The sequence below is a fragment of the Fusarium poae genome, chromosome 2, assembly GCF_019609905.1.
Source record: "Fusarium poae strain DAOMC 252244 chromosome 2, whole genome shotgun sequence".
Lineage (NCBI taxonomy): Eukaryota > Fungi > Ascomycota > Sordariomycetes > Hypocreales > Nectriaceae > Fusarium > Fusarium poae.
In genome coordinates, this window is record NC_058400.1 from 3023103 (window position 1) to 3049178 (window position 26076).

Consider the following 26076-nt stretch of genomic DNA (forward strand, 5'->3'; position numbering starts at 1 on the left):
TGGCAGGTGGGTCCGTGCAAATCCAAAGGCTGAGAGTCAGACTGATGTCAGGAGCTCTGGTGTTTTCGAGTTGAGTCTAGAAGGTGCTTACGAAATAAGCAAAGCCAAGAGAGAACATGCGCATAATATACGTCAGTCTCAAACCGAGACTTCTCCCATGGAAAGGAAAGCGCTGTTCTCAATTAACAACTGCTGCTGCTATAGGTAATGTGCCTGTCATGGACCGTCGCATTCGCTTGCCCGTCACCGTCTAATTCACGGCCATTCACTTATCAGCAGATACCCACGGTCCAACGCTAGAGCTCATGCACCGAAGCGGAGTGGCGGGGCCCAGACAGCGGCATGTCGCCACTTTACCCCGGGAAAGGCTCCAAAAAGCAATGCTTTTCTATGTATTGTTAACAAACGCCTTTCAACGAAAGAAACCGACGTGCAAGACGCACCATTTCTTTCAGATTTGATACAGGAGGCCATAAACGACCATTGCCTCAAGTTTCTAATAATCAGGTCTTGGGCCCGGGAAGCGCAAGCGTAACGCTTTGGATCAACAACTCATGCTGCCGAGATATGTTCAAAGTGGGGACACCAACCATACCTAACAACACTAACAAAAGAAGGGGAGACCTCACACACCTGGACGGACACTTCTCTGTGGCAGAATCAGCGAAGCAGGCTAGAATGATTGTTAAAACAGACATATACTCTTTGATTCCAGCAGAGAAGGCGACGATAGCTCACTCAGCTGTGGGTTCGAGGCATGTAGGGACTTCTGCCGCGTGCTGCATCCGGCCGTGTCGGCCTTTGCGACGTCATCAACCAACAATTCTGGCCCGTGAGGACCCCTACCTTGACGACCGACCACCCTGTTCGCATCAACTTGTTGAGCGACACTACGCGGCTGGCCCGTTTCGCCCTCTTGTAACTAACCTAGTAGGCCTCCTAAATCTTACCTAGGGTATAAAAATAAACAGTCCAAGAGGTCTGATCTAAGTAGCATAAGCTGGTCTACTAATTTCATCCCGTATGTTCTAGCAGCCAATTCTTCTCATACCCTGAGGCGCCGTCTCTTTTGGGCATAATAATATCTTATTTCTCAGTCAAACTTATGTACGGGGCACTAATAGCATCCACGTACTCTTTCGCGATCGCAAGTCGTTATCAAAGCTGACAATAATGACTCAATACGGAACGGTGATTGCACAGATATGGCGTCTTATCACGAACTACCCCCCCTTTCGCGATGTTGACTAGAGGTACCTATGACAATCCGACAATAGCTTAGGACTGGCGACTACCCTGGATCGGACCGTCAACAAAGAGCGTAATACAACAGAACTTCTGGTATACCTGAAACAAAGGGGAAACCATTGTCAGTTGGTACCGGTAGAATGTTCCAATGATTCCACCTCTGACAAGACCGCTGATCGAGCGCTCTGGTTATCTTGGCAAGACAAGGCCTCAGCACCATCTGTTTGGAGTTAATCATCGCTGGAACGAAGTATGCATAAGACTTCGATAGCTCGCAGTTCACGATGGAGTCAAGTTTGCGGTGTTAGATTCAATTCAATATACTCATGGCAATGCTATAGCGCTTGCCTAGCATGGTGCCTTTTTTGTAACTACCCAAGTATCCCTTTGTCAAGCTGCTAGTAAAAATGATTCGCTCTTCCCTTCTGCTCGGCTCTTCTGCTCGGCTCTTCTGCTCTTCTCTGGCGACTATGTCTTGTCGCGAGTCCAGCCCACTTGAGCTCACCAACGCCCTCAAAAGATAAATCACACAACCTCCATTTAGGCCCATCAGGCATGCAAAATCAGTCATCTCAAATGCCAGGTCGTCAAACATGATCCCATAATAACACCACAAAGTGGGTGAGGTTCGCTCTGGACTGTATGATGTGTTCTCCTCCGTCTCCAATTTAAATAAAAAACAAAAAATATGATAAAAAGAACTAAAACGCTCTGTCTTCTTCAGTCATACATTCATAGAAGAAAAGTCATAAGAAGGTCATAACACATTTTCCCGTGTCAGGTTGCTTCGTGTTGTCGGGCGGTGACCAGCCGTGATAGAAGGTTAAAGCCGTATTCGTATGCTCGAAAGAACAATTCTGGGGTCGCGGTTGACCAAGATCGAAACGGCCTTGCCAACGCTGTCGCTGTGATAAAAAAACAGATGTGACAAAAGAAAAGGCGGGCGACTCAGGGGCCCTATCATATGTTTTGACAGTTTCATAGCATCTTTGCACAGGCTATGATATCTCAGTTGGCCCGAATGACAAGCTTGGAGAGGAACTTGTTGGACAGAGAGTCGAAGTCATAGCGGTCGAACTTGGACTCCTTGCGGGTACGAAGATATGCCTCTGTGTCAGGTGTTAGTGGCGTGCTGCAGTAGAAGCATTGAAAGAATACATACCGTGCTTGATAACATGCTGTCGCACTTCAGTCATGGCCTCGCAGACTGAGGTATTGTTGTGAAGGAGGTGACCGTGCTTGCGGGTATCCCAGTCGGTGAAGGCAGGAAGCTTCTGAGAGATGGCGTGGAAGAGACCCACAATGACACCAACGGGTGTTGTCTCCATATCAGTGCAGAACTTGTTGACAGCGACAGGGTCGGGGACTCTGTAGTGGCAATCGAACTGCATCTCTTCCCAGACGGCAAGGAGAATAGAGGCAATCATGAAGATTGTAGGCCAGTTCTTCATCTTCTCACCACTGTAGACACCAGAGTAGAGGGCTGAAAGCTCTTCAAGGATGTCTTTCTGCAGTTCACGCCACATGTCGGCAAGGGCACACTTGATCTGAAAGTTGATCATGACAGGGGCGACGGTGCGACCGTAGTACTTGGAGTCCTCGTCATCGATCTGGCCATCAAGGTCAACCTCAGATCCTTGGTTCTCGACCATGGTGATGTGCATGGTGAGGTTATAAGCAAGCACAAGCTTGAGAGACTTGCGGATAACAGGCATCTTCTCCTTGACATAGAAGCGGTGGGCAGTCTTGAGAATCTCGGTGATGAAGGGAGTGCCCTCGAAGTGGTCGTCAATGAAGTCCTCGAAAGGTCCGTCAATGTGCTTGTCGAGATACTCGGACAAAGCGTCCAGGCGGATACCCTCGGCGCCAACATCAAGCTTCTCAGTGCGAGTCTCAAAGTCAATGGGCTCCTGGTCAGTGAGAGTAGACTCGACCCAGTCGACGGAGAAGCAACTGTCGTCGGCGACAAAGACCTCGCGAACCATGACAGGTAGGGCGAAACCGTAACCGTGGGTGATCCACATGAGAGTCTCCTTCTGAGCGAATCCCTTGACATTGTAGACCGAGACACCGCGGTCCATGTGTCGCTCGTAGTCGGCCTTCCAGTCCTTCATGAAATAACCAATGTCCTTAATGTCGATACGAGTGCAGGGAACCTGCCAGAGACGAGCATGAGAAGGCTGGCAACCAGCGCAGGGCTCTCCCTTATCACAAGTTTTCTTGAGGAACTTGCATCGCAAGCAGGCTCGGAGTTTTCTGATCTCGCTGGCCTGCTTCCTCTGTTCAGGGAGGAGGGGTCCCTTTCTGCGGCCAACCTTCTTCTCAACAGTACCATCCTTCTTGCCATTGGAAATACGGCGAACAACACTCTTAGTGGTGCTCTTAGCAATGGGGCTCTTACGAGGACCAGAGTTCCTGCGGTTTGTGCTGCTGGAAGAGGGAGATACGGATCCGGCACCACTTCCGGGGCTGTGACGGCTCGAAGAAGGTTCGGACTTGACGGGAACAGTGGCAACAGTGGTGGCAGCGACGGGCTGAGGGCTGTGGTTGTGGGCATGGGCATGGGCGTGGTTGTGACCGTCGTTGGTGAAGCAGTTACGGTGGTGACCAGCATCGACATAACCGTCAGACTCGGGAGAGAAGGGGGAGTAAGGGAAAGCAGGGATCTCCTCGAAGCTTCCAAACTCCATAGAATTGGCGCCGTCGGACGAGTCGGAGTTGGTTCTCAAGTGAAGGGTCTGGGAAGGGTTAAAAATGGCAGCACCCTGAGCATGAGCCTGCTGGAACTGATCAAAGTTGGGCTGGTTCCAATCCACCATGGCCCAGCCTTCACCCGAGGTTGAAGGCAGGGACAGAACCTCGAGGTAAGTGCCAGTTGGCGAGTGACTACCGACACTATCAAGACGAGGCAGTCCATCCATCTGCAAGGTATTCTGGAAATCCTGCCAATTCTCCATTCCGGTGCCGGGCCAAACTGCCTGTGTGTGGTCATCCATGGTGGGCAAGCCGTGGAATGTCGATTCGAGGAGGTTAGCCTGAAGAGCAGCCTGTGTGGTCGCGGGAAGATAGTCAAGTGGGTTCGTTGGCTGGAAGTTGTTTGGGAAAGCATTGAAGCTCATGAGCGCAGCATCGTGAATGAACTGTGTCATGTCAGCAGCAGCGAGGTGCTGCTGCTGCTGCTGCTGCTGTTGCTGCTGCTGGAGGGCCCAATCCGTCAAAGGGTTCACACTCTGCTGGAAAGGTGATTGTTGTAGCGGCGAGTGCTGGCTATGGGGGCTTGAGGATTGCGATGGAGGAGACGAGATCTGGTGCTCCTCAGGGCTCATCGAGGCATATCCGTGAGAGTGGTTTGAAGACATATCGAGGGGAACAGCCCAGTGTCGGGCGTCCTGGGACATGATGTTTGAAGCAGCCGAAGGACTCGAATGGGTAGTGGCCGTCGAGTAAGTTTGGTAAGCAGCGCGATTTCGATTATCGAAGTTGGTCAAGTCGAGATAGGCATCACCCCCGCCGTTGTTGAAGTCGTAAGTCATACTGGGCAAAAATCAAGAAGGAAGCGGAGTAATAGATACGGATGATCGATAATATTGTAGGAACTCAGCGGACGACACCGCTCTTTCGTGAAGTCCCTGTTGAGGTGAAGGGAGAAGGTTTTGGAGCAGCTGGAGAAGGAGAGGGACTGCTGGAGAAGGTTTAACGGGTAGATCATGGGTTAGTGTCGCTGCTGTGGGTGTTTTGTCGATGGGGGAAGAAGCGGTGAAGCCGTCGGGACAAGCAGCCAATGGCCAAGCCACCTGAGATGGAGGCGCCCACCCACTAAAGTGGCCGCTACATAAGCCTATCCGCTGGCGAGCACACCCTGGAACCCTTGACTGCTGCAACCTTCTGCGCCTCTCTTGGGGGTGTCAGAGTATTGGCCAATTGGAAAAATGCTTGAGGATGATCGGTTCATCTGTTAGCAAAGACTAGTGAGCGCTATACAAACGCAAACAGATCTACCCCCGAGTCTGGCCAACCACCTCTGCAGCCGCCGTCGCCGCCATGACCCGAAGGTCGTGATCCAGTCGAGTCTGAATAGACTTCCTCATGAATCAAGGATTGGTTCGGCCTATCGTCAGTTATCAAGGCCCTAGCCGAAGCCCAAGACTAGAATAGAGGCCCCGTAGTCCAGCCATCTCCATCTCCATCCCCATCCACCAAAATAGCTATTATATCCTATGCCTATGCCTATTCCTATGTTGTTTTCTTCCTAGCTTCGTGTTGGAGAATCACGATACGCAGCGGGGCATTTTTGCCAACAGTGTGGCCATAAATCGTGCATGAGATCCAGGCACAAATTCCAGTAACAGTTGTTCCTGGATGGAGGGCCTATAGCTAGCTATAGGTAGGTGTTCGTTGATGAGATGATGTCCTAGCACTCTGTCATCTCTGCTAAGTTCAAAGATGAGGCTGTTCACAAATGTCGTGATAAGATTCAGATCTACTTGATGCGCCGTCTCATTTCTCTAGGAAGTCCATAATAAACCTTGTTGTATGACTTGAGGCCCCCGCCGCATTGGCTCCATCAAGTTTAGCAAGTGTCAAAAAAAGAGGCCCCGACGAGCCAAGAAATCGCACAGTGCATCTCTTTCCTTTTGTTGTTGCATAGTGGGCTGTAATACCGTGCATATACTACTGTTCACTGTCATCCACTGATATTCCACCCACCAGCTCACCTTGCAGCAAAACATCGTTACAACACAGCACCGTTGGTGGTTGCATTGCGACGCTGCAAGCAAATGGGAACTCATCGTGGCGACTGCGAGATAGCAGTCTTACAATACATACATGGTACAATGCTGTATTGTACTCTCAACCTGCGCATTATCACGGAATATCCGTCTGACCAATTGCTTCAATTGCCTCTTATCCAGGTAGTTGCAAGTTATTTCCTGTCTTGGTTTCGAGCACTTCCCTTCCCGTCTGCACGTCTTACATCTCGATGCTCCACTATCTGCCTCTAGTTATATGTGGTGCAGTTCTGCTACATACTAGGTAGACAACACAACAAAGCTTGCCGCTCGCCCGCTCCGAATCCAAGATCCTTTTCTTGAACAAAACAGCTATCGCAATGGACAAGCCGGTCATCATTCGCAGCGGCAAGCCACACGCTGACGGTAACACGGCCATGCGGCCATATGTCTCGAAGCTTGGAATGCTGCTACATATTGCTGCACGTGCGAGGGTTTGACTTAGCTTTGTACCCCAGTACCTTACCACCTCCCTCTGAGGTGGGCAGTCTCGGACATGTCACGCATTTGCATCTGTTGTCTTGTCTGGAAAGCGTCGGGTCTGCGATTCCGTCTCGATTCGAGCTTCAGGGTCCAGCTCCATGAACATGCCGAACTCGATCGATAAAACAACTCCAGGCACGAGATATCTCCTGTTTGTTTTGCTGCTTGTCAAGCGGTAAACGTCAAAATGGATCACGCTCAGCCATCCCGCCAGCCATCAAACTCAGAAAAAGCGAATGTCAGCAGCCAATGCTTTGCAACCCTTGTCATGGCCTCACTTACAAGAGACCATCGGCGAAGCACTAGCTTAACCAGACTCCACTCAGGGTCTTGCAAGGACCTGTCCAGTTAGGCTGTCGATCCTGCTCAACCTTTCAAATGCCCCATCGACTTGTTTGTCTGGCGAGGCTTCGCGCTCGTGATTGCCAGCGAACACGTCAAGGATTTATCCCAAAATCTCTCCATTCAAGGTACTATAACCAATAAACAATCTCCAATCTGCAGAATCTGGTCTGCAAATCCTGCTCGGAAGATGCACGATATGTCCGCGCACAAGAGTTGATGCGATAAATCGTTCCGCAGCTTTAGCTCTCTACAAGCTCATGGGTCTTGGAGTAGTTGGATGATTGATCACGATCAAGAAGCACCTGCGGTCACCAATTGCCTTCTCAATTTGTTGTTCCGGGCTACAGCGATTGCTTTCGAAACATATTTTCATCCGTGAGCCTACCTACCGTTCTGCCATGGGCAATCAACCACATTGGGTTTTCAATAGTTGACAATGCATACCATACTTGCTTCCGCGGCTGTTGGAGCTACCAACTAACAACAATTATCGAAGGAAGAGCGTGACGGACACATGTTACCATCGTCGATCGCGGGCTAATTGCATTGAATGCAAACAGGATTAAATGCCTTGGTTATTACTTAGTCGAAGGACTAGTTATGTTTTGCGTAACAAGCAGGCGCACGAGCATTGGCCACATCCACATCGGGTTATCTTGATCTGGTGAAGAGAAAATCTCCCGCGACAGGCGTTACATTGACGACAGAAAGGCAAGGAATCGCCGGCAGTACAATGGTATCAGGCCAATGCACAGCCTGCTGTTGTGTCTTCTAGGCCACGCAATATGCTGGCCAGCCTCCCCAGAGTTGTGAAGCAGAGACCACCTGGTGTGTGTGTGTGTGAGATGTTTCTCAGACTTGTAACACGCACGCACGAGTCTTAAAGACATGGCGCACAGTCATTTCTGCGACCCTACTGCTGGACCGCACGTTCATGCTGTGAGACTAACAATGATGTCAGTATCTCCTTACAGAGAATAGGACGAGAAAGTTTCTGACATATGAATGTCGAGTCCCGTCAGCCCTCTTACGCTTCGATTGACATAGTAGTTAGCCCCTTCTTTGGTCGAGAAGTTCCATGTTAATCTCTGGCTTCCCCTTGATATCTTGACCGCATCTGATGCTACAACCAGGGTTCTGCTACAGTGCCCTAGCCTAGCTGCTTTCCGTGTGCACGTCTCATCTGGTGGTAGTGTTCTCTTTCCTTCTCCTTCTAGACCAAGACCAAGACAAAGTAGGATCTGCGGTCTTTGTTTACGGAGAATCGATGATGCGAACTACGGGGAGGGCGATTCATGGGGGAGGACTAGCAGTTTAAGTCTATTAAGAGTCTCAACAGGATCCCATTTCTAACAACGCGAGTCAGGTGGATGCGCGCGCTAACAGTTCGCCAATTATCAGGATTTACGTTGTTGATGAGGCCTTGCAGAAGCATACGTACATATACGAGGATGCTGTCGAAACAAACAAACAAACGCGGTATGTTACAGCAAAGTGGGCTCGGCACATCCTACAGCTTCCTGTTAGGGTCAGCTCTTGGCAAGCAGTTACCCGGGGAGTGACAGCCAAGCAATGGTCTAACCAACCCGAATTGACAAGCCAGAGAGGCGAGGCAGCCCCAACGGCGGTTGTTCTGAGCTCGGCATAGTACGTACATGGATGTAAGCCGCATCGAATCTTGCTCCACTGCCGATGGATTTTTGTCGTGCCGGCTATTGGCAACTCTGTCGCCATCAGACCATTCTTGACGCAGGGGTAATTTTGACGCTCAATACTTGGACTTCGATTTCAGGGAGCAACCACCGGCGGTCAAGAATTATAGACGGGTCAAGTGGTAACTAGGTACTAGAGTGAAGCGATTTAAATTAAGGAGTCTTTATCCGTATTCGACGCAACTTATACAGTAGCCGCTTGACAAGCTCTCTTTTCCTCTTTTACCGTGCTCCGCCTGGCCGATCTCCATATAAACTTGTCCTGTGAGCCACAACAACTCCGAGACGATCTTTCCCCGCCGTGGGGACGCAAGGAACGAGGGCTTCTGTGGCATCTAATCTCATGTAACTCGATAGACCAGACGGGCCGCAACGTGTATCGTGCACATGATATGTAAATGTGCACTATCGAAATGTCGTGGCCACGTCGATCGCACTTTGCTAGCAGTCTCGACTTCTACATGTGAGGGGTGAGTTGAGCTTGAGTTTGTGTTCATTCGCCGTGACTATGGATGAATCCGGTTTACTAGATAGCGCGTGAGCGAAGCTGCCCAGTTTGACCAGAAAGCTAGGTTCATAATAAATGAACTATCGAATTTTAACTGCCACTCATTCCTAAGAGCAGAAGCTCGCCGATTGCTTCTGGAAACTCTGTGTATCTCACAACCCCTCAGTTCACAAAAGTCGACAGTTTACATCCTCGAGATGGATGGCTTGATGTAACTCGAATACTGATTTGACTTGTCCTAACCTTGAAAAGTAGGTTTCGTCATTCCGGTCTCATTATAGATTCGACCCAGACCCTTCTTGGAGAGCTGAGCGATCTCACCTCACCTGGAAAGCAGTGCCAAGTCGTACAAGTGTGCATGGAGATCCCCTCATCTGCAGACTTGCAACTCGCAGACAGCTCCACCCCCATCGCTTTCTTATTCCTATTGCAATCTTCCCGCCACGCCATAGTCAGCATGTATTCTGCAACACGGTCAAACTCGGGCTTCGAGCGGGAAATCATGCCATAGTCTGCATTTCAACCCAATGGCATGTTGGTTGCCCGCTCCCACTCTATCTTTGGGCAGCCCTGCAGAAGCTCGCATAGGATCTAAGTTCCGGGCCTAGGCCAGTATATGCTAAGGAATTCATGCACATGATTCTGAACCAAAGCATGCAGCAAGTAATATTTTTTCTGGGGATTGCTATATGCAAGTATGTGTTGTTTCATGCATAGTAGACCCGATCTTTCCAAAACCTTCTGTATGATGGGATGCTGTGCTTTGTAAGTATACAAGACGCTGAGATCGTCAAGGCTGTGACTCATGGCTGTCAAGACGGTAGACTGACTCTCTCAAAAACGCAGCCCGCTCTAAATCAATTGTCTCTTTGGAGTTTTATGCGAAACTTAATTATACAAGACATCTACATCATTGGGCGAGTGTCTGAGAAGTGTTTTGGTCAGAGTGTCAACCCCTCACAACAGTTTCTTGAGACTTCGTTTGTAACTGTGGCAAAGCGAGGGGATCTTCGAATCATTTGAGAGTCCATAGACACTTCTTCTTATTTTTCTTGGGCATGATATACTTATACCACTTAATCTGATTTGTCTAGGTTCTGGATAGTTAGGCTTATGAAAGATGAATTCCTGTAAGTGGTGCAATGGATTGTGCAGGTCAGGAGGCAAGTTTATACCATTTATTAACCAATACAACGCTGTAAGAGGGCCACTTAGAGTCTGTTTATCTCAACAATCAATCAGCATGTATTCTATATACGTATAGTTGTGCCTTTTCGTGCTCCATGTAATCATTTGTGAGTTGAAGCACGTGATAAAATTGACGAGGCTTCCGCTGGTTTAACACGAGCTTCTTAAACTAATGTACATCTTCGGAAGAATATTTATCATTATATATGAATTCAATCCCGACATGACAAATATGGGCATCAAGGTAAGCTACAGTGCAAAGTCTTCTGATATACCTAGGTCTCTGTCGAGGTTGTCGGGTTGAAAGTTATGGCACAAAACATGAACATAAAACGTGATAACTAAGAGAAGATATTATTTTATTGGCTCAATAACTGCAATAATAGACGAAGCTTCTTCTACATGATGTCCCCGTCAATCTTTCCGATGGGAAGGCCTGCGTTAGTACGTGTAAGGGAGTCTCAGTCAAGCACAGAGATTCAGGCTCGTCCCGTCAATCCAAGTCCATGTGAATCAACTAATACATAGGGGTCAATCATACCAGAAGAGGCAGCATGTTTTAGCGAGAACGATGCTTTTACTCAAAGCGCACGTGAACAAATGGACGATATAAATGTATCTCGATATCAATAGCGCCTATTGGGTATGTGAAAAGCAAGTCCATCAAGGAACAAAAAACACTGGCTAATCGTAAATTCTGAACAGACTTTTGGGAGATTTTTCTCATGATGCACCAACCGTTACAACCAAGATTATGCAAAAATGGAAAACATTTTAGAGGGGGGATGTGGCCCAGCACGGTTGTGAAGGTCAGTATCAGCTAGGAAGGATAAAAACAGTCGTCATGACGAGCCTCATCGTGGAGTGAAGGCCCTCGCACAGAGCTTGCAACTGAAACAGTCCTCCCCTCATGGCACTCATAGTCCAAGAATTCGTTGTGCGCCATAGCATTCATGTACATGCTCACGGAACCCTTCTGGAGACCACAGACGAGTCAGTAACGCTAGAAGTGGACGATATGGCCCAACATCCGCTGGGACAATTTTTGAGAAAGCAGGTGGAGGGAGTATGCCCTGCATATAATGGCTGTACGTAACGAGGCATCCCTTACATAGGACGCCTTTCTCAGCGCCAGTATCTGAGAGATATGGAAACCGAATGGAGGCCATTCCACCAAAGTCATCTTCCACCACTTCGGCTTTTCGGGGCAGTCTCGACAGATCACATCCCGGAGAGTCCAGCGAAGCTTCGTGAAAATGTCTGAAAATAGCAGCATCTTTCATGGATACTGTGCCAGGCTGGTATGTTGGCCTCAACTTGGCAAGCTCCTCAGCTGAGCCATGTATTTCCAGCGCAAGCTTCTTTGCTTGCTTGACGCTGACAATATGTTCCACCTGTTTATGAACAAACTGGAACCTCAGGCCAAAGGTACCAGGAATACTGTGCATGATAGGGATTCGTCCCAAATCATCATCGGTGAGACCAAAGCACTGCTTCGCCATAGCTGGGGAAGTCATTCGGAGAGCCTGGTTCTCATATAGACATTCGAAACAAACCCTCTCACAAGTGGGCAAAAAGAGAAACCCGCCAAAGGCAAAGCACGACACACATTTGCTCTGCCGGAGGGCAAAGTGAAGAAGAGTGGCAGGATGATGACCTAGCAGATGAGTCTGGCCCAAAGCGGCCAATGCCTCTGGAGCATGCTGAACCATCTCGTTGTAAACTGGCAAATCCTCTATGACATCTTTGCCCAGGAGAGATACCCGCGAAAGGCGGGACAATGACTGGACATCGAGAAGATCAAGGACTGAGAGCAGAAGCTCTGCAGGGAGGAGGCCCAATTGGCCGAGAGATGAAGCATAGACTCGTGGCTGGCTGAAGATGGGTGTAATAGATGGGAGAGTCTGATTGGGTGCATGACGAATCATGCCATTGAATTGAGATTCCCCGTCACGGATGAGTTGTTGAATGCCGCTGCTGCTGCAGGATGTAGCCATGGCAATATATAAGGACGGATGGATGTAAGAGGAATAGACAGATAGTAGTAATATAGTAAATAGTTTCTATGGAGGAATTGATGGACAATAGCACAAGGAAGAGAAGAGGAAGAGGAAGAAAAATTATAGAAGGGACACTAGTAGACAGAATGGGTGACACTAAACTTATAGCTCAGAAACAAGAAAGCGGTAAAATAGTTGCACGAGTTATGGAGAGAAATAAAAAAGACCGAGGTGTTGACCAACTATCCTTACTCGGCAGGACGAGCCGCTTAGATTCAAGGATCTCAGATATGAGAAAAAAAAGCAAGACTTGTTGTAGTAACCAGCTGGTGTCTTGGAAATGTATGTACGGCACTGTTGAATATGCATGGCCATGGGTTCTATCTAGATAGTTAATTAAGCGCGGGGGTGTTTTTTGATGTTGGGGGGCATTTGGTGTAAGTTGATGACCATGTAGATACTAGATAGCCATGTATTTACTAGACTGTGCCTTACACTTAGTTGATTGTTGTTGCAATAAGGTTTCATCTCACATTGTTCACCTTAAGTATTTGACTTGATCAATGGCAAGACTCTGGTGTTTGCTGGATTACCTAGTACGATGGCTCTCGTGATACCCATGACCTTGCACCCATGATGGACGAGACTGTATTGTGCATATGACAAGCCGGTCTTCAAGTTCCGGCTCTTTCTCCACCAAAAATGTCTTGAACTTGACTCAACCAGAGATCTTGTTGAATTTTCTTGCCGCGGATTTTAGTCATTCTGGAATAGTAACTATCATCACCCAGTAGATCCTCATTGGCCACGGTTAGTCTTAATCTCGAAGAGTTCCGGGCCGGCCCTTTGCAAGTTTGCTCACGTTACTAGTGTTGGGTGACATGACAGCTGGAATATCGGGAGGTCATCCTGCACAAGAGAGCTCGTGTGTGTGCGTATTGTTTACAATTCAATATGACTAAATCGAGAGACATGTCTATCAGTGGAACAGAGCAATTAGACTGACTGTTCAAGGCCAGTATCATTGTAGTTCAACTGTCAAAGAGATGATCAAGTTGAGAAGTCCATGATACGCAACTTCGACTGTTGTCCTTTTCGTTTTCTGATTGCAACATCATCAAATTCAGTCTTGAACATCTCTCAGTATAATTACCACAAAACGCCCTACAAGTCTATATCACTATAAAATGAGCAATCCTCATTACACACGTTCAAATGATCCTCCTTAGTGCCCCACTAGCCGCTCTCTTGGACTCTTAGCTTAGCTTTCCTTTCCTCAGGTTGGTAGGTTGGGGGTTGTCGTCGGTTCGGACTCGAGCAACAGGCTCGGTCGAGGGCTCGGATATTCGAGACATTATTCCACTTCCGTCTATAGCTTCGGACATGTTTTTTCTCCATCGTACTCAACAACAACAAATCCGCATTTGATCTACATTCGCTTGCCTCACTTTATTTGTGTGAGTTCGAATTTGTTGAAGCATCCGTAAATGCGCAAATAATCACATTCTTGCAACACTTCACAGTAGTGTGAAACTGATGAGCCGTCTGAAACCGAAGCTCTTTCATCCACTGACTAGTCGAACTAGCGGGGCTGTTATCGATATTCAATCTTTAATGGGTGTTGTGAACTCTGCTGGTCCACTGCCCAGGTCGGTACTGTAGGACACGGATACTTGTCTCCGCTGCATGGTCAAGTTACATCAATATTTTTCTAGTTTCGGTACTCGGGAGAGCATGTCTATGCTTTCAACAAACATAAAACTTGGTCTTTATTGGCTTTGGGAAAGATTTGCTAGCAAGAATTTTCTGCTGTGTTTTCGGTCCGATACTGATGGCGTGTAAGGGTTGGACAGCAGCTTTGTGCGATCTATCTGAACTTGTTGGTAACTGTTAGTCTCGTTGGAAGGCAATCAGAACATGTCAAGTCTCGTTAATAAGCTTATGGACTGATTATCTGATCTGATCGTCCAGATCCAATCGCCCCAGTTTACGAGGCTCTCACATCACGAGGGTGGTCAACGGATATTTCACCGAACCCTTATCGTGCATTACTATCATGGCGTCTTAGTAACTTAATTTCATATTTTTTCACCAATTCTATAGGTCTAGTCATATAATAGCCACCGTAAATGACTGAGAATGGGTGTTATGTTACTCAAAAAAAAGTAGGTCGTGTTGTTGATTCACAGAAATGTACACGTGTCTTGGAGAAGGGATTTCATAATTAAGAGAGAAAGATGTACACCCGCGATTTCGTACAGTCACCTATTTCAAGAAACTGAGAGATTAGGACTTATGCTCGATTAGTTTGAAGTTTCTATTTCTGTTCTCTTCATAAGGTCTCAAGGAAGGTGACAGATGTTGAGCCAGCATGAGTGAAAATAAGGAAAATATTGTATATTTCTCATTACCAATGTTTAAAATAAAAACATTCTATTCATGTGACATACTGTTTCTGATTAATATTCGGTCGCATTTTTGTGATAAACTTTACAGATTCACATTTCAATTGTCTGTGGTTGTGATTCCCGCGAGATACAGGGTAAACGCAGTCTTTGCCATTTCCGTGAGTGTGCGAGAGAAGTCAAGAAATGGTGGGTGGTTTATGTATTGTATTAGAATGATTATATAAATTCTTTTGCTTGATGCCTGTCGTCCAAACTGATTGTTTTTGAGATAGGCTATCCTGTTATTGTGCTTTGCAGACTGATTAAACTTGCCATAAGGTTTAGGCTTAGCAAACATAACTGGATTGTCATAATTCCTGGCTTGATTGACCACTAACTCACGGCAAGGCCGTTTCCGGATCAAAGCGTCGAACAATGCAATCGCTTTCCTATAGACTCATTAGAAAAAATGAAGCAAACAACCGCGTAGAATGAGATGTCGTTGGTGATGGGTGACTGACAAAGAGAATTACCCCGCCAAGTGCATATCCCCATTGGGCCCATCAACGAAAACGTCCACTTTGACGGACAATATAGTGGGGTTGATATGGGATGCGAGATGGCCATGGCTTGAAGAACAATGTCAACCGAAATATTCATTGTTGCCAGGTTCATTACAGCACCCAAAAAGAAAAAAGGCTTTCCTTCATATAATTCAGCTGCGTGATGAGAGCTCGTTCTCGTCTTACTCGTCCTCGCCCTCGTGTTTTGTTTCCGCATAGCAATACCAGCAATACCAGCAGCAACACCAAGCCAAAACCAAAACCCAACACCAGGATGGCTTCAGTACAAACACCGCCACAGTCAGGGGTGCATCTGGAACCCTCCATCCCTCAACTCTTCACCACCGATCCTCCCATTCACGATGATCTACCCACAGAGTCGTCCCGCCTGCAGGACGAAACCATAGACGAAGTTTTGCCCTTCCTTAACGGCGAGGAACACCAACAATGCAACTCCCATGGCCTACCCCATCTGGACCGACGTCGCCATGTCAACTTCTTGCACAAGCAGCTGGGTAAGCTGCCCGCTGCCTTTACCTCTGCTGATCCCAGCCGGCCCTGGTTCTTCTACTGGTGTCTCTCTGCTCTAGTTCTTCTGGGAGAGGACGTCGAACCGTACCGGGAGAGACTCGTTGATACCGTCCGACCGATGCAGAATCCCGGCGGAGGATTCGCTGGCGGCTTCGGGCATACCTCGCATCTCGCCACCTCCTATGCAGCCGTCCTGTCGCTGGCTCTAGTCGGCGGTGAGGATGCCTACGAATGTATTGACCGACGAGCCATGTGGAGATGGCTATGCTCGCTCAAGCAACCTGATGGAGGGTTCCAGATGGCCCTGGGCGGCGAGGAGGATGTCAGGTATGTGCATACTGTACCACTCCATCGCGTTGCGCCATGCATTCCCTTCCACAATGGCACCACGGCGATCCAACCCCGATTGTCATCATGTCGTGAACCGTGAATAGACTCACCTACCATTATTTCCTTCGTATCAATATGCAGACTGACAGCATTACAGGGGTGCGTACTGCGCAGCCGTCATCATCTCTTTGCTCAACCTCCCTCTTGAGCTATCACAGGATTCTCCCGCACGATCTGCCGGCCATACTGGTCTGTTTGCAGGACTGGCCAACTACGTGCACAGATGTAAGTGATGCATGAAGCCCTAGACATCCGTGGTCCCTCTCTGATCGTCCACCTTGAAAAGGTCAAACGCACGAGGGCGGCGTGTCGGCCAAGCCGGGCATTGAAGCACACGGTGCATATGCCTTTTGCGCTCTCGGATGCCTTTCGATTATTGATTCTCCACATCGAGCCATCCCGCGGTATGTCCCTCTGTCTTTCCTCTATCCACTTAAAGTTTGACATAAGCGGTGCATACTAACCCAGTTCTGGTCCTCCGGGGTTTGTAGACATCTCAATGTACCACTGCTCATCTCGTGGCTGTCATCTCGTCAGTACGCCCCCGAGGGTGGTTTCTCGGGTCGCACAAATAAGTTAGTCGACGGTTGTTACAGTCACTGGGTCGGAGGGTGCTGGCCGCTCATCGAGGCCGCTCTTAACGGACCCGGGCCGGGACCTGAAGGGAAAGAGGCCAGCCTAGAAGGCCGCCCGCTACCTGCGGCCGAGTATAGCCTCTTCAGCCGTGACGGTTTGATCCGATACATTCTTTGTTGCTGTCAAGACCAGTCCAAGCGGGGTGGGCTGAGGGACAAGCCAAGCAAGTATGCAACTCCGTGGCCCTGCATCCCGGATTCTCGAAGAGCGCTAACTCCAGTTCAACAATCAGGTACTCGGACGCATATCACACTTGCTACGTGCTCTCTGGCTTGAGCTCAGCGCAGCACAGGTGGACCTTGGATGCTGCTCGTCCTCACGAGGTGGACGTGAAGGGTGATTCCTGGTCTGTGACACCTTACATGGAGGGTGAACAGATCTTCGACGAGGAGGATCGTGTTGCCACTGTACACCCAGTCTATGTTATCCCACAGCATAAAGTGGAGGGCATGCAGAATTACTTTTCGTCCAAGCATGGTTTTTAGATTATGTAGTATTTGTGTAGCGTCAGGTGGAGGCTTGGAAAAACAGATATGAGACACGACATATGATGGACCACGATGCAGTAGAGACTGGTCATTTTCCATAGGCCTGCAAGTGTATATGCATTCACACATGTTATCAAATCCAACAAGGGCGTACATGCACAGGCCCTGATATATTTGCTGGCGGCGCACATAGATTTGCCTTTTGAATGACGATCTGCACTGAGATATCATATCTTGATGGCAAAAGCACGACATGGCACCTGCGTTGTCGAGGTATGGCAAACTGTGTTGCTCATCCATTTCGATTCCGAGATACAGCATAAACAGACATCCACGAATCCACCGCAGTGCATGCATGCATGAATCAGATAGTGGGCGCAGGGGAGCTCAGTTTGCGAGTCGCAGTTGGTTTCGATGGTGGTATACTGTGCCGTCAATGACAAGCACGGCAAAGTATCGAAAAAATGAATACCTGCTTGAGTGAGCAAGCAAAAGAGTGATCCGAGGACGTATCCACACTGAGGATAAGAACGATCAATTTGAAGCACCAAAATGGTCCAGATACATTGTTAGTGTTGTATGTCCGATCCATATATTTCTTGACTTCAGGCAGTGTGGCCTAGGTAGGCCCCCCAGCAAATCAAGGTATACAGTAGTATTGGGGACCTCAGGGATCCAGTCCACGCAAAAGATTTTATAATACATGCAGACGTGTAAGACGAATCTACACTTCTGCCACAAGACTTACAACTTGGTTGTGCGCAACTATTAATCAAGGACTGGTAGTAGTGGAGATGGAAGAACTTCGAGAGAGAAATGAGTAAGCAACATGTGCCAGGAGCCCTAAAAGCATTAGTAGAAGAAGTTACGTATCGTTTCAGGTGTTATGTATTGTATGACACAGTTATGGTCTTCGATAGGAGAAATAGTTTATTCAACCTCATAATTGCCCAGTCACCAGGATAGCGTGGAGATAAGAAACTAGGGTCCATTCAACGGTCAAGAACGGGCATGCAAGACAACCCCACGATCATGTCTCAGTTGTAGCGTGCTGTTGACCGCAAGTGGTCATTTTGACTTGGCCCAGGACGCATTCGGTAGGCCAGTTCCACCCATTCACAGTGGTACCATAAATGTGTATGTGTGCTTTGTCCCAGTGAGTGCAGTGACTTACCATAACTCTGACTGGTATCGGATGGAGGGGCCCAAGCACTTGGATCGACCGACAGGGTAACTAAGCGAGTCCGGACCCTATTTAAACCATCTTGATATGTAATGCCGAACAAGAGGTGCAGCTACACACGTGGTGGTGGTAGTGGTCTTTATTTAATGCTAGGGCATCTGCAATAGCGGCAAAGGGCATTTACTATAGATATCCTAGCTAGAACTAATATATAATTTCTAATGTAAGTAGATCTATTAAGGTAAATGTAAAGTAAAGGCTTAAATATATAGAGAAGATATATATAAGAATTAGGGAATAAGCTAGATTAAATATTAGTATTTATTGCACTATAGGCCTATTAGCCTAATATACTAGCTAGTGCTAATATAAAGCTGGTTTATTTTAATATATATATTATCTTAAACTAGGTATAGGGTATAAGTAGGTAAAATAAAAATAGAGTAAATTAAAAGATTAGTATCTATAGATACTAGTAAGGGTAGGCCTTAGCCAAGGTACTAGAGATATCAGTATAGTGCTATAACCTTATCTAGAGGGTAAGACCTTTAGGCTAGATCTGCTTAGCTAGATAATAGCTAATATAGAGGGGATATAGTAAGATTAAGCTAGAGTATATAAATAGAGAGAAAGTCCTTATAGTTTAGTATTATTAATACCTATAGCTCTGGCTTTTAAGGAAAGTATATATTTATTAGTATAGATTCTTATTCTATATTAGTATATAAGACCTTATATATTACTTTATAAAAAAGTTATTTTTAGTAATTATCTTTATATATACTTCTTATTATAGTCCTAGGTTATATAGTAATTAGGCAGGAGTAAGGAGGCAGGTAAGTGCTTAAGGAGAGTAAATCTTTTAATACTAGAATGCATATAGTAGGGATTTAAGCTATCCATATTAGCACTTAATTATAGTATTATTGTGTTTAAATTGCCTATAGTAATAAGCAAAGTCACTATAGCTACTATAGGCTATAAGCAGATAGTATAGAGTATGCCTATTAAGGGCTAGTTCTTTAGTAGGTTTAGTTAAGATAGGTAGGTTATATATTATATATAACTTATACCTTTCTACTGTCTACTATTTTACTAGCGTAGCCTAGTATTTTTCCTATATCTTGTGTTTATAAAACGCATATATAGGGGTTAGGGCTTGCCTAATAAAGGGTCTTATTTTAATGCCTTATTTAGTAAGTTTATTAGCCAGTTTATTGCCTAGGACTCCTATATACCTAGGATACTAATAGATATATATTTGCAGATCCTTACTTATTAGGCTCTAGATCTCAGCAATCTCCTTATATAAAAAGAGTAATGCCTTACTGTATATTAAAGCGATTATAGCTTGGTTATTTAGGCATACTATGATATCGGTAATGTTATTACTTTACAGTTTAAGGGCAATCTAGAGTCCTTTTAGAGCGCCTATGGCCTCGGCGTTGTATACTTCTGCATTCTATAGTAGTCAGGTGACCTTAGCTTAGGGAGATAGCCTGCAGTATATGGCATATCTATATCCAGTCTTACGGTGTCTATTAATAGTGAGTTATAATCTATCAGAATAGATAGTAATTTGGGTATGGGTATGGTTAGATGCCCAGGTATTAAAGACAGCGGTTTCATCTTCCTTGCTCAGGCGATGCAGCTACACACAATACTGAATAAGTATCTGGCAGGTATACCACTAAAAAGAAGCATGGATCTGTCCTATACAGAATTTCTTGGCACTGGATACTGTTGATAACAGTAATTATTGCACACAGGATCCCCGTGAGACGGGACTTCCCGTAGGCCGTGGTTTTTGCCTCAAACCGGCCTGGACCTTGGTCTACCTAGCCGCCATAAGCCACCCTGAGGAGATGACGGAAGCTGCAGATGTTTGAGTGAACTTGATCTACCATGGCAAAAGTCTCCGAATCAACTTCACGTGAACCCGAGGCCAATCATTGCCAGTTGCCTATTGAGTAGGATGGGATGGGACATTGTATTGACGGCAACCCGCTGCTCCTCGTCGTCATCATCTACCATCGCCGGCACTTCAGTTATGTGACCGCCGCCCCGCCTATGGCCCATATGTGACAAAAAGAAAATACAATCCACTGATAGTGGATTGTGTTAGGTGTACTCTGTAGTTATAGGTAGCTATGTAGCTTAGGTTTTGAAGCCAGCAACCTTCAAGTTTTCTGTCAAAGAGTCCTCCATAACAGTATTCTAGCTCCAGGACCGGGGCCGCAGTAACAGAGGTTGCAGGACTTATGGATACTACGATGTGGTATTTCTTAGAGCCGGTTTAGCCTTGTTGTTTATTACCGGCCCTCTTAGTTGTGTAACCGCCGTCTCCCTGATATAACGACTTGTTTCTGCACGCACCACAACAGGCGATACGCTCAGAATGATTGGGCGCAAGAAATGGTTACTGAGCTCTTCTCTTGCCGCTGGCGTCTTGAGATTGTCGTTTCAAATCGGTGTGAAGAATAAACAGAGAAGCAAAACAATCTCCTATCCGTTAGTTTCGAATTCGGTGGTCAGCATACTGGCATGTGTTGGGTAAACATTTGCCATGGGGCTGTCTAGAATTGGCACGTCAGAGCGGGCTAGCGGCATCCTTGATAGAATTCTGGAAGAGTTCCAATTGTCGAATCGCTGTTCGGTGTTGAGAAGCTCAAGCTCCGTCATGGCTTCGTTGAAGGGGGGATACCCTTGTTCCTCCACAAAACCCACAAAAGCCCACAATCTTTTAGACAAGGTTGGATTCAACGACACCCTCGTCGCGACTCGCAGCTCGATATCAGTCTTGCAGATGCTTGGCGAATCGTTTGTTTACAAATTTCTTTGATCATCGTTGACTTGAACCTATCTAGTCAAGTCAAACCATAACAATCCCAATGTGCAGGGCCAGACAGAAAGACAGACAGGCAGGCATATGACATATCTGGACCTCGGCAATCACGATTCTGTGCAATTCCGTATGCATAAAGGTGACACTTTTGCTGATGATATTTGTAAATTGGCATGGAGGGAGCATAAATCGGCCACCTCACCTCACCTCACCTTATGCCTCACGCAGAGAAAGGCAAAGTAAGACGCTGGATGAGGTATGCGAGGTACTTGCCGTTGACAAGCTTGCCGGCAGTTGTGTCCCACTATTGCAAGTTCCTGCTATGTTATTATTGTTGATGTTATTTTTTCTTAATTGATTCGAAAGCATTGCCAACACATCTTTGCATGAGGTTAGTAGGGGCTGACCTGACCCTAAAAGCTACCTGCACCTGCCTTACCTTGCCTTAGTCGTTGCCTCGAGCTTCTTTCTATTGGGGTCCCTCCTGCCATCCATTTTTATCAATCACACTCCTGGTGTTTGGATAGTAGTCAGGTCCAACCCATAACTTACCTAGGTAGGTACCTACTTTTCATTTGGTAAGGACAGTGTTCAGACGTCAAGGTGCTTTCCCCTCGTCGACATGGACCTTTTTAGTAGTAGTAGTAGTAGTAGTAGTAGTAGTAGTAGTAGGTAGTCTGTGCAGTATCTCGGAAGGCACCGTGAATGGATGTGTTAATTCAAGCCCCAAGTTGTCTTGTGCCTCTACCATTTTGCTTAAAACACTAAAGACAAAGAGACTACTGTTGTCATATAATTTTTGAATGTCATGACAAGGTATCCTACCTAGGTATACTTGAACCATCAGATCCGCTGTTGACACCATCTCATTGGGCGTACAAGTACTAACCCCATCTTTACCTATCACTGAGACATTCAAGCAGGAGTTGATGTTGTATCTTCCAATCAACTGGGCCGCTTTCACCGTTCTCGTCATTCAAGCCATGGGATTAATAAAGACTCATTTGCTTTTGCTAAACAGCCCTAACGGCGCCCACACCCACGTCTGTGGATGAATGGCGCAGGGCAGGCTAGGCAGGGATGGGAGACCAGTACTGTCAGTACAGTACCCATATGTTCTCTATTGCTTGAAAGTCCAGCCACTTACTATCCTGTTCATGCATGTCGTCGCGCTGCTTCACCGACCCTTTCTCTGGGTCCTGGACCTGGCCCTGGAGAGTGGGATGTAAACTTCATCAGTGTGGGCAATCTTCGCCTGGGGGTCCGGATGCTATCACCGTTGAGCCATGCTCATCTTTCAGGGCAATGGCCGCCCCGCAAACATTGGTTGCTGATCTTATGGCCAGCTACCCGACAAAGAGATTCGGTATCGTGGCAGAGACCGCATCAGAAAACTTAATGGCACTAGTCTTGAATATCCACTTTGTCTTATACTGCAAATGCTCATGATGCTATTCCGAACATGAAGGCTCTTGTCACAATGTCGTGATCCAAGCGTGAAGCGCCCATTTTTGAGGGTCGTAGAGTGTTTAGATGTTTGATGCAATTCCTCCAGTCAACCTGCTTCATAACTTGCTTATTCTGTGTACGGATTTCCCATGGTTCTAACCGCCACATGAAGATGAGAACGTGTCCCGCTCTCACTGAGTCGCTGTCACTCTGCCCCAGTACGACACTCTAGTCTTCAGACTAGGCCGCTCAATACGGCCGCCCATTTCGCGCGCGACTGTTGAGGAACAAAAAAACATACCTAACTAGCATATGTCAATCCTAACCCTGAGAATTTTCGCTTCCAATTTGCCGTGGAAACGATAGGCAGCTTATTAGATGCTCCTGCAGTAACTCCGGCCACCGGGGCTCTCGGCGCTGAGGGAGGTAGAGGAGGGGTTCAAGGTGGACTGCCCCTCGCTGCACCTCATCGTCCAGCCTCGGAACAGTATGTACTGCGCAAATACAACGCGGTACCGGTGCAGTACTTTGGGAGTTTGGCTGCTGTGCATTAGTGGCCGCCGAAGCAGAGATCTCGGATGTCAAGATATGGTGGTGAGCCAGGATCGTATTCAAGGCATCGTCTTGGGTGCTCTGATATTGTATGAGCTGCAGACTATGTTGCCTCTCATCAACATTTCGGTCTTTTCACACGTCCGGCCTGACAACGAGAAACGGATTACCCGCCTTGGACCGCTGCGGTGATCTCCTGTTCGCCACTTGAGTTGAAGCTAAAGCAAGTTGAAATTGTTGCCATGTAGCAATGCATCTTCAATCGCGTGTCTGCATGAGCTTCAGAAACGGGGCCTTCACTGGCCCCGTCGCCCCCCATTCCAAACCATGCCATCATGCCCTCATGTACTCGGCCGGATACAATACATACAATGACCCTGGCCATAGAGCATGTACCATTGGCCCCTAGATGCTGTTGCGAGAGGAGTGGGCAAGCGAAAGCATTCAACAATACAAAGTTTGAACTAGAGGGCCAAAGCCGAGACCGTCAACGAAGAACGGTGTCGGCAAAAAGAGAGAGAGAAAAAAAAGAACCAGAAAACAACAACAACAACAACAACAATAATAAAAAAATTATTAAAAAAAATTAACCCGCAATTGAGGATCCAGCTGCAGAGCAATGACTGAGAGGGAAAAAATGGGAACTTACTAGGTTCCTTGGTGGTACGCCAGTGGCCGAAGGCGTTAACTTTGAGACTTATCAGAGAGATCGCCTGCTTGCTGCATCCTCCATGTGTCGCGGTGGAGTGGCCTAGTCGCCAGCAGTTTTGATCAACTGGCAACCAGGTAGGCCAGCACAGCAAGATGGGTCACACTCTTTTGAGAGCCGCATCGTTGCTTGCATCTGCCTCCATTCGCGCGTCCTTCTTTGTCTCTAGACACCCCCGGTCCCCGCGCTAACGGGTTGTCTGGAATAAAGGCACACACGTCTCGCCGTGCCATCGGCTCAACTCGTCTGCAGCAGATGGATGTACGCATTGTCAGTACCCAAGTAGGTAGGTATTACTCAAGACGGATATCTCGACAAAGCTAAGGTTGTCCTTCCTTTTCTTCCGGTACTTTTCCTCAAGCGTATCTATTCTTGCTTCGATCTCTTCATCCTGTCTCAACTCTTGAAATCCACCTTGTACGCCAGCCATCTAAGCCTTCCTCAGCTTCAGATACAACACACGCCGAGCAAATCTGACAGGACCCCTCCAGATCTTTGCCATTCCCCAAGAATCAAAAGGCTTGTTTCAGTTTTGATCCGGTTCCTGACATCTCGCTGCCTCCACATCCTCTCTACCCGCTGCAACGCTCAATCCCAGAGTTCATCCTCGGAGCTAAACCCTGTCTTCGGCATCAGTCTTCTCTTTTGGATCTAGACAAGCGTTTATTTTGGGCGCGTTTCCTCCATTGATATTCGTTCTTTATATCGACTTCCCCTCTCATGCCCTTGATCCTCTCCACTATCTTTGCCGCCCCAGAGAAGCTTTTATAAACTTCGATTTCCACCTTTCTGTTTACTCAGTAGCAACCACATCTGCTTCCAGATCTTCCGCCTTTGCCCATCAAGTGAACGCCACCAGCATCAACACCACAATGGGCGGCTTCTATATGCAGTACCTTGAGAGTAAGTTCACCAAGTTCTGACCTGTATCATTGCTTTTTTGGGAAGCAATTTCGTCCATGGCGTCGGCAATTGCGCATGGAGAAGTTATGCGATGGACAAAAAAAAGATTGTGTACGTGGTAGGCCCAAGTGCCCCGCCATGTAGCAATGAACAACCTTTGTTCTTCTCTCGGGTGTTCAGACCAGTTGTGGGGGTTTCTCAGGACATCAACTTACACCGATCATCGAGACAAGGGCCTTTTGCTAACAAAATTGTGCACAGGCCTCTGCCGTCGTCGAGGATGGACAGACCCCATGTACGAGTGTTACCGGGACCACAACGGCTACACTTGCCTGGTCCTTGTCAATGGCCGTGAATATCAGACAGATCTCGCATACGAATCCGACGTTTTGGCCCAAGAGAATGCTGCTATGCGTGCTTTCATGGTATGCCGCAACTTCTCCGTCAACGGAGGTATGCTGGCTCGCAATGGCATTGTTCAAGGCCTTCCAGCTCAGGAAACAGCACGCCGCCGCAAGAGCCGCCACACGTCTTCTCGAGACAGCGACCGCCACAGCAGGCGATCGGGACACCACTCCAGTAGTAGCTCGACTGCCTCATTCGACTGAGAATTCCACGGCACAGCTGTCGATGGTCATTCGGATCAACCGATGCTTCACGGTTGGGCCTGGATCAGCTCACGTGGAACATGTCGAGGAAACATGAGGGATAGCCACACAAGACGACTTACAAGCGGTTGAAATGCTTCACAGCAATCCCAAGGGATATACCCAAACCAGCCTCCTTTGGCGACCCTTCTCCCACGAGACTCAGGGAAGGATCACCACTTTTTTTTTCGTTGCTCGATTTTTATTACATCTCATCTTGCTTTTTTTCTTTCTCGTTTTGTTTCCATCCGATCATTTTGAACTGGATTGACGGCGATATGTAACCTGATATATCCTTGGCTGTTCCCGACGACTCATGACGATACGATACGACTTTAGATGCGATCTCACCTTTCTACGGCCGGTATTCTTTATAAGGCTTACATCCAGCTTGACGGCTTGTTGTGCTTTGACAGAGTGAATCGATCATGCAAGGAGGTCGACTTACAATGGGCACTCTTTTGCTCGTTCTGATAATTTCTTGAACGTTCACCACACCTGGGATGGCTTGCTTGCATT

At 47.3% G+C, this 26076-nt stretch overlaps 4 protein-coding genes across 4 annotated transcripts; 2 read left to right on the forward strand and 2 right to left on the reverse strand.

Moving 5' to 3' along the window:
• Nucleotides 1-2256: 2256 nt before the first annotated feature.
• FPOAC1_004901 (uncharacterized protein) lies at nucleotides 2257-4781 on the reverse strand (the record flags this gene model as incomplete). The annotated part of the gene is made up of 2 exons (XM_044849438.1): nucleotides 2257-2357; nucleotides 2411-4781. The coding sequence occupies 2 exons, from the start codon at nucleotides 4779-4781 to the stop codon at nucleotides 2257-2259; spliced, it is 2472 nt and encodes an 823-aa protein (XP_044708148.1).
• Nucleotides 4782-11191: 6410 nt separating this feature from the next.
• FPOAC1_004902 (uncharacterized protein) lies at nucleotides 11192-12271 on the reverse strand (the record flags this gene model as incomplete). The annotated part of the gene is made up of 1 exon (XM_044849439.1): nucleotides 11192-12271. One exon carries the CDS (start codon nucleotides 12269-12271, stop codon nucleotides 11192-11194), a length of 1080 nt encoding a protein of 359 aa, XP_044708149.1.
• Nucleotides 12272-15498: 3227 nt separating this feature from the next.
• On the forward strand, nucleotides 15499-17266 carry FPOAC1_004903 (uncharacterized protein; the record flags this gene model as incomplete). Its single annotated transcript, XM_044849440.1, has 5 exons — nucleotides 15499-16082; nucleotides 16243-16370; nucleotides 16432-16549; nucleotides 16637-16948; nucleotides 17014-17266. 5 exons carry the CDS (start codon nucleotides 15499-15501, stop codon nucleotides 17264-17266), a joined length of 1395 nt encoding a protein of 464 aa, XP_044708150.1.
• Nucleotides 17267-24879: 7613 nt separating this feature from the next.
• On the forward strand, nucleotides 24880-25518 carry FPOAC1_004904 (uncharacterized protein; the record flags this gene model as incomplete). The annotated part of the gene is made up of 3 exons (XM_044849441.1): nucleotides 24880-24910; nucleotides 24956-25021; nucleotides 25172-25518. 3 exons carry the CDS (start codon nucleotides 24880-24882, stop codon nucleotides 25516-25518), a joined length of 444 nt encoding a protein of 147 aa, XP_044708151.1.
• Between the last annotated feature and the right edge of the window lie 558 nt (nucleotides 25519-26076).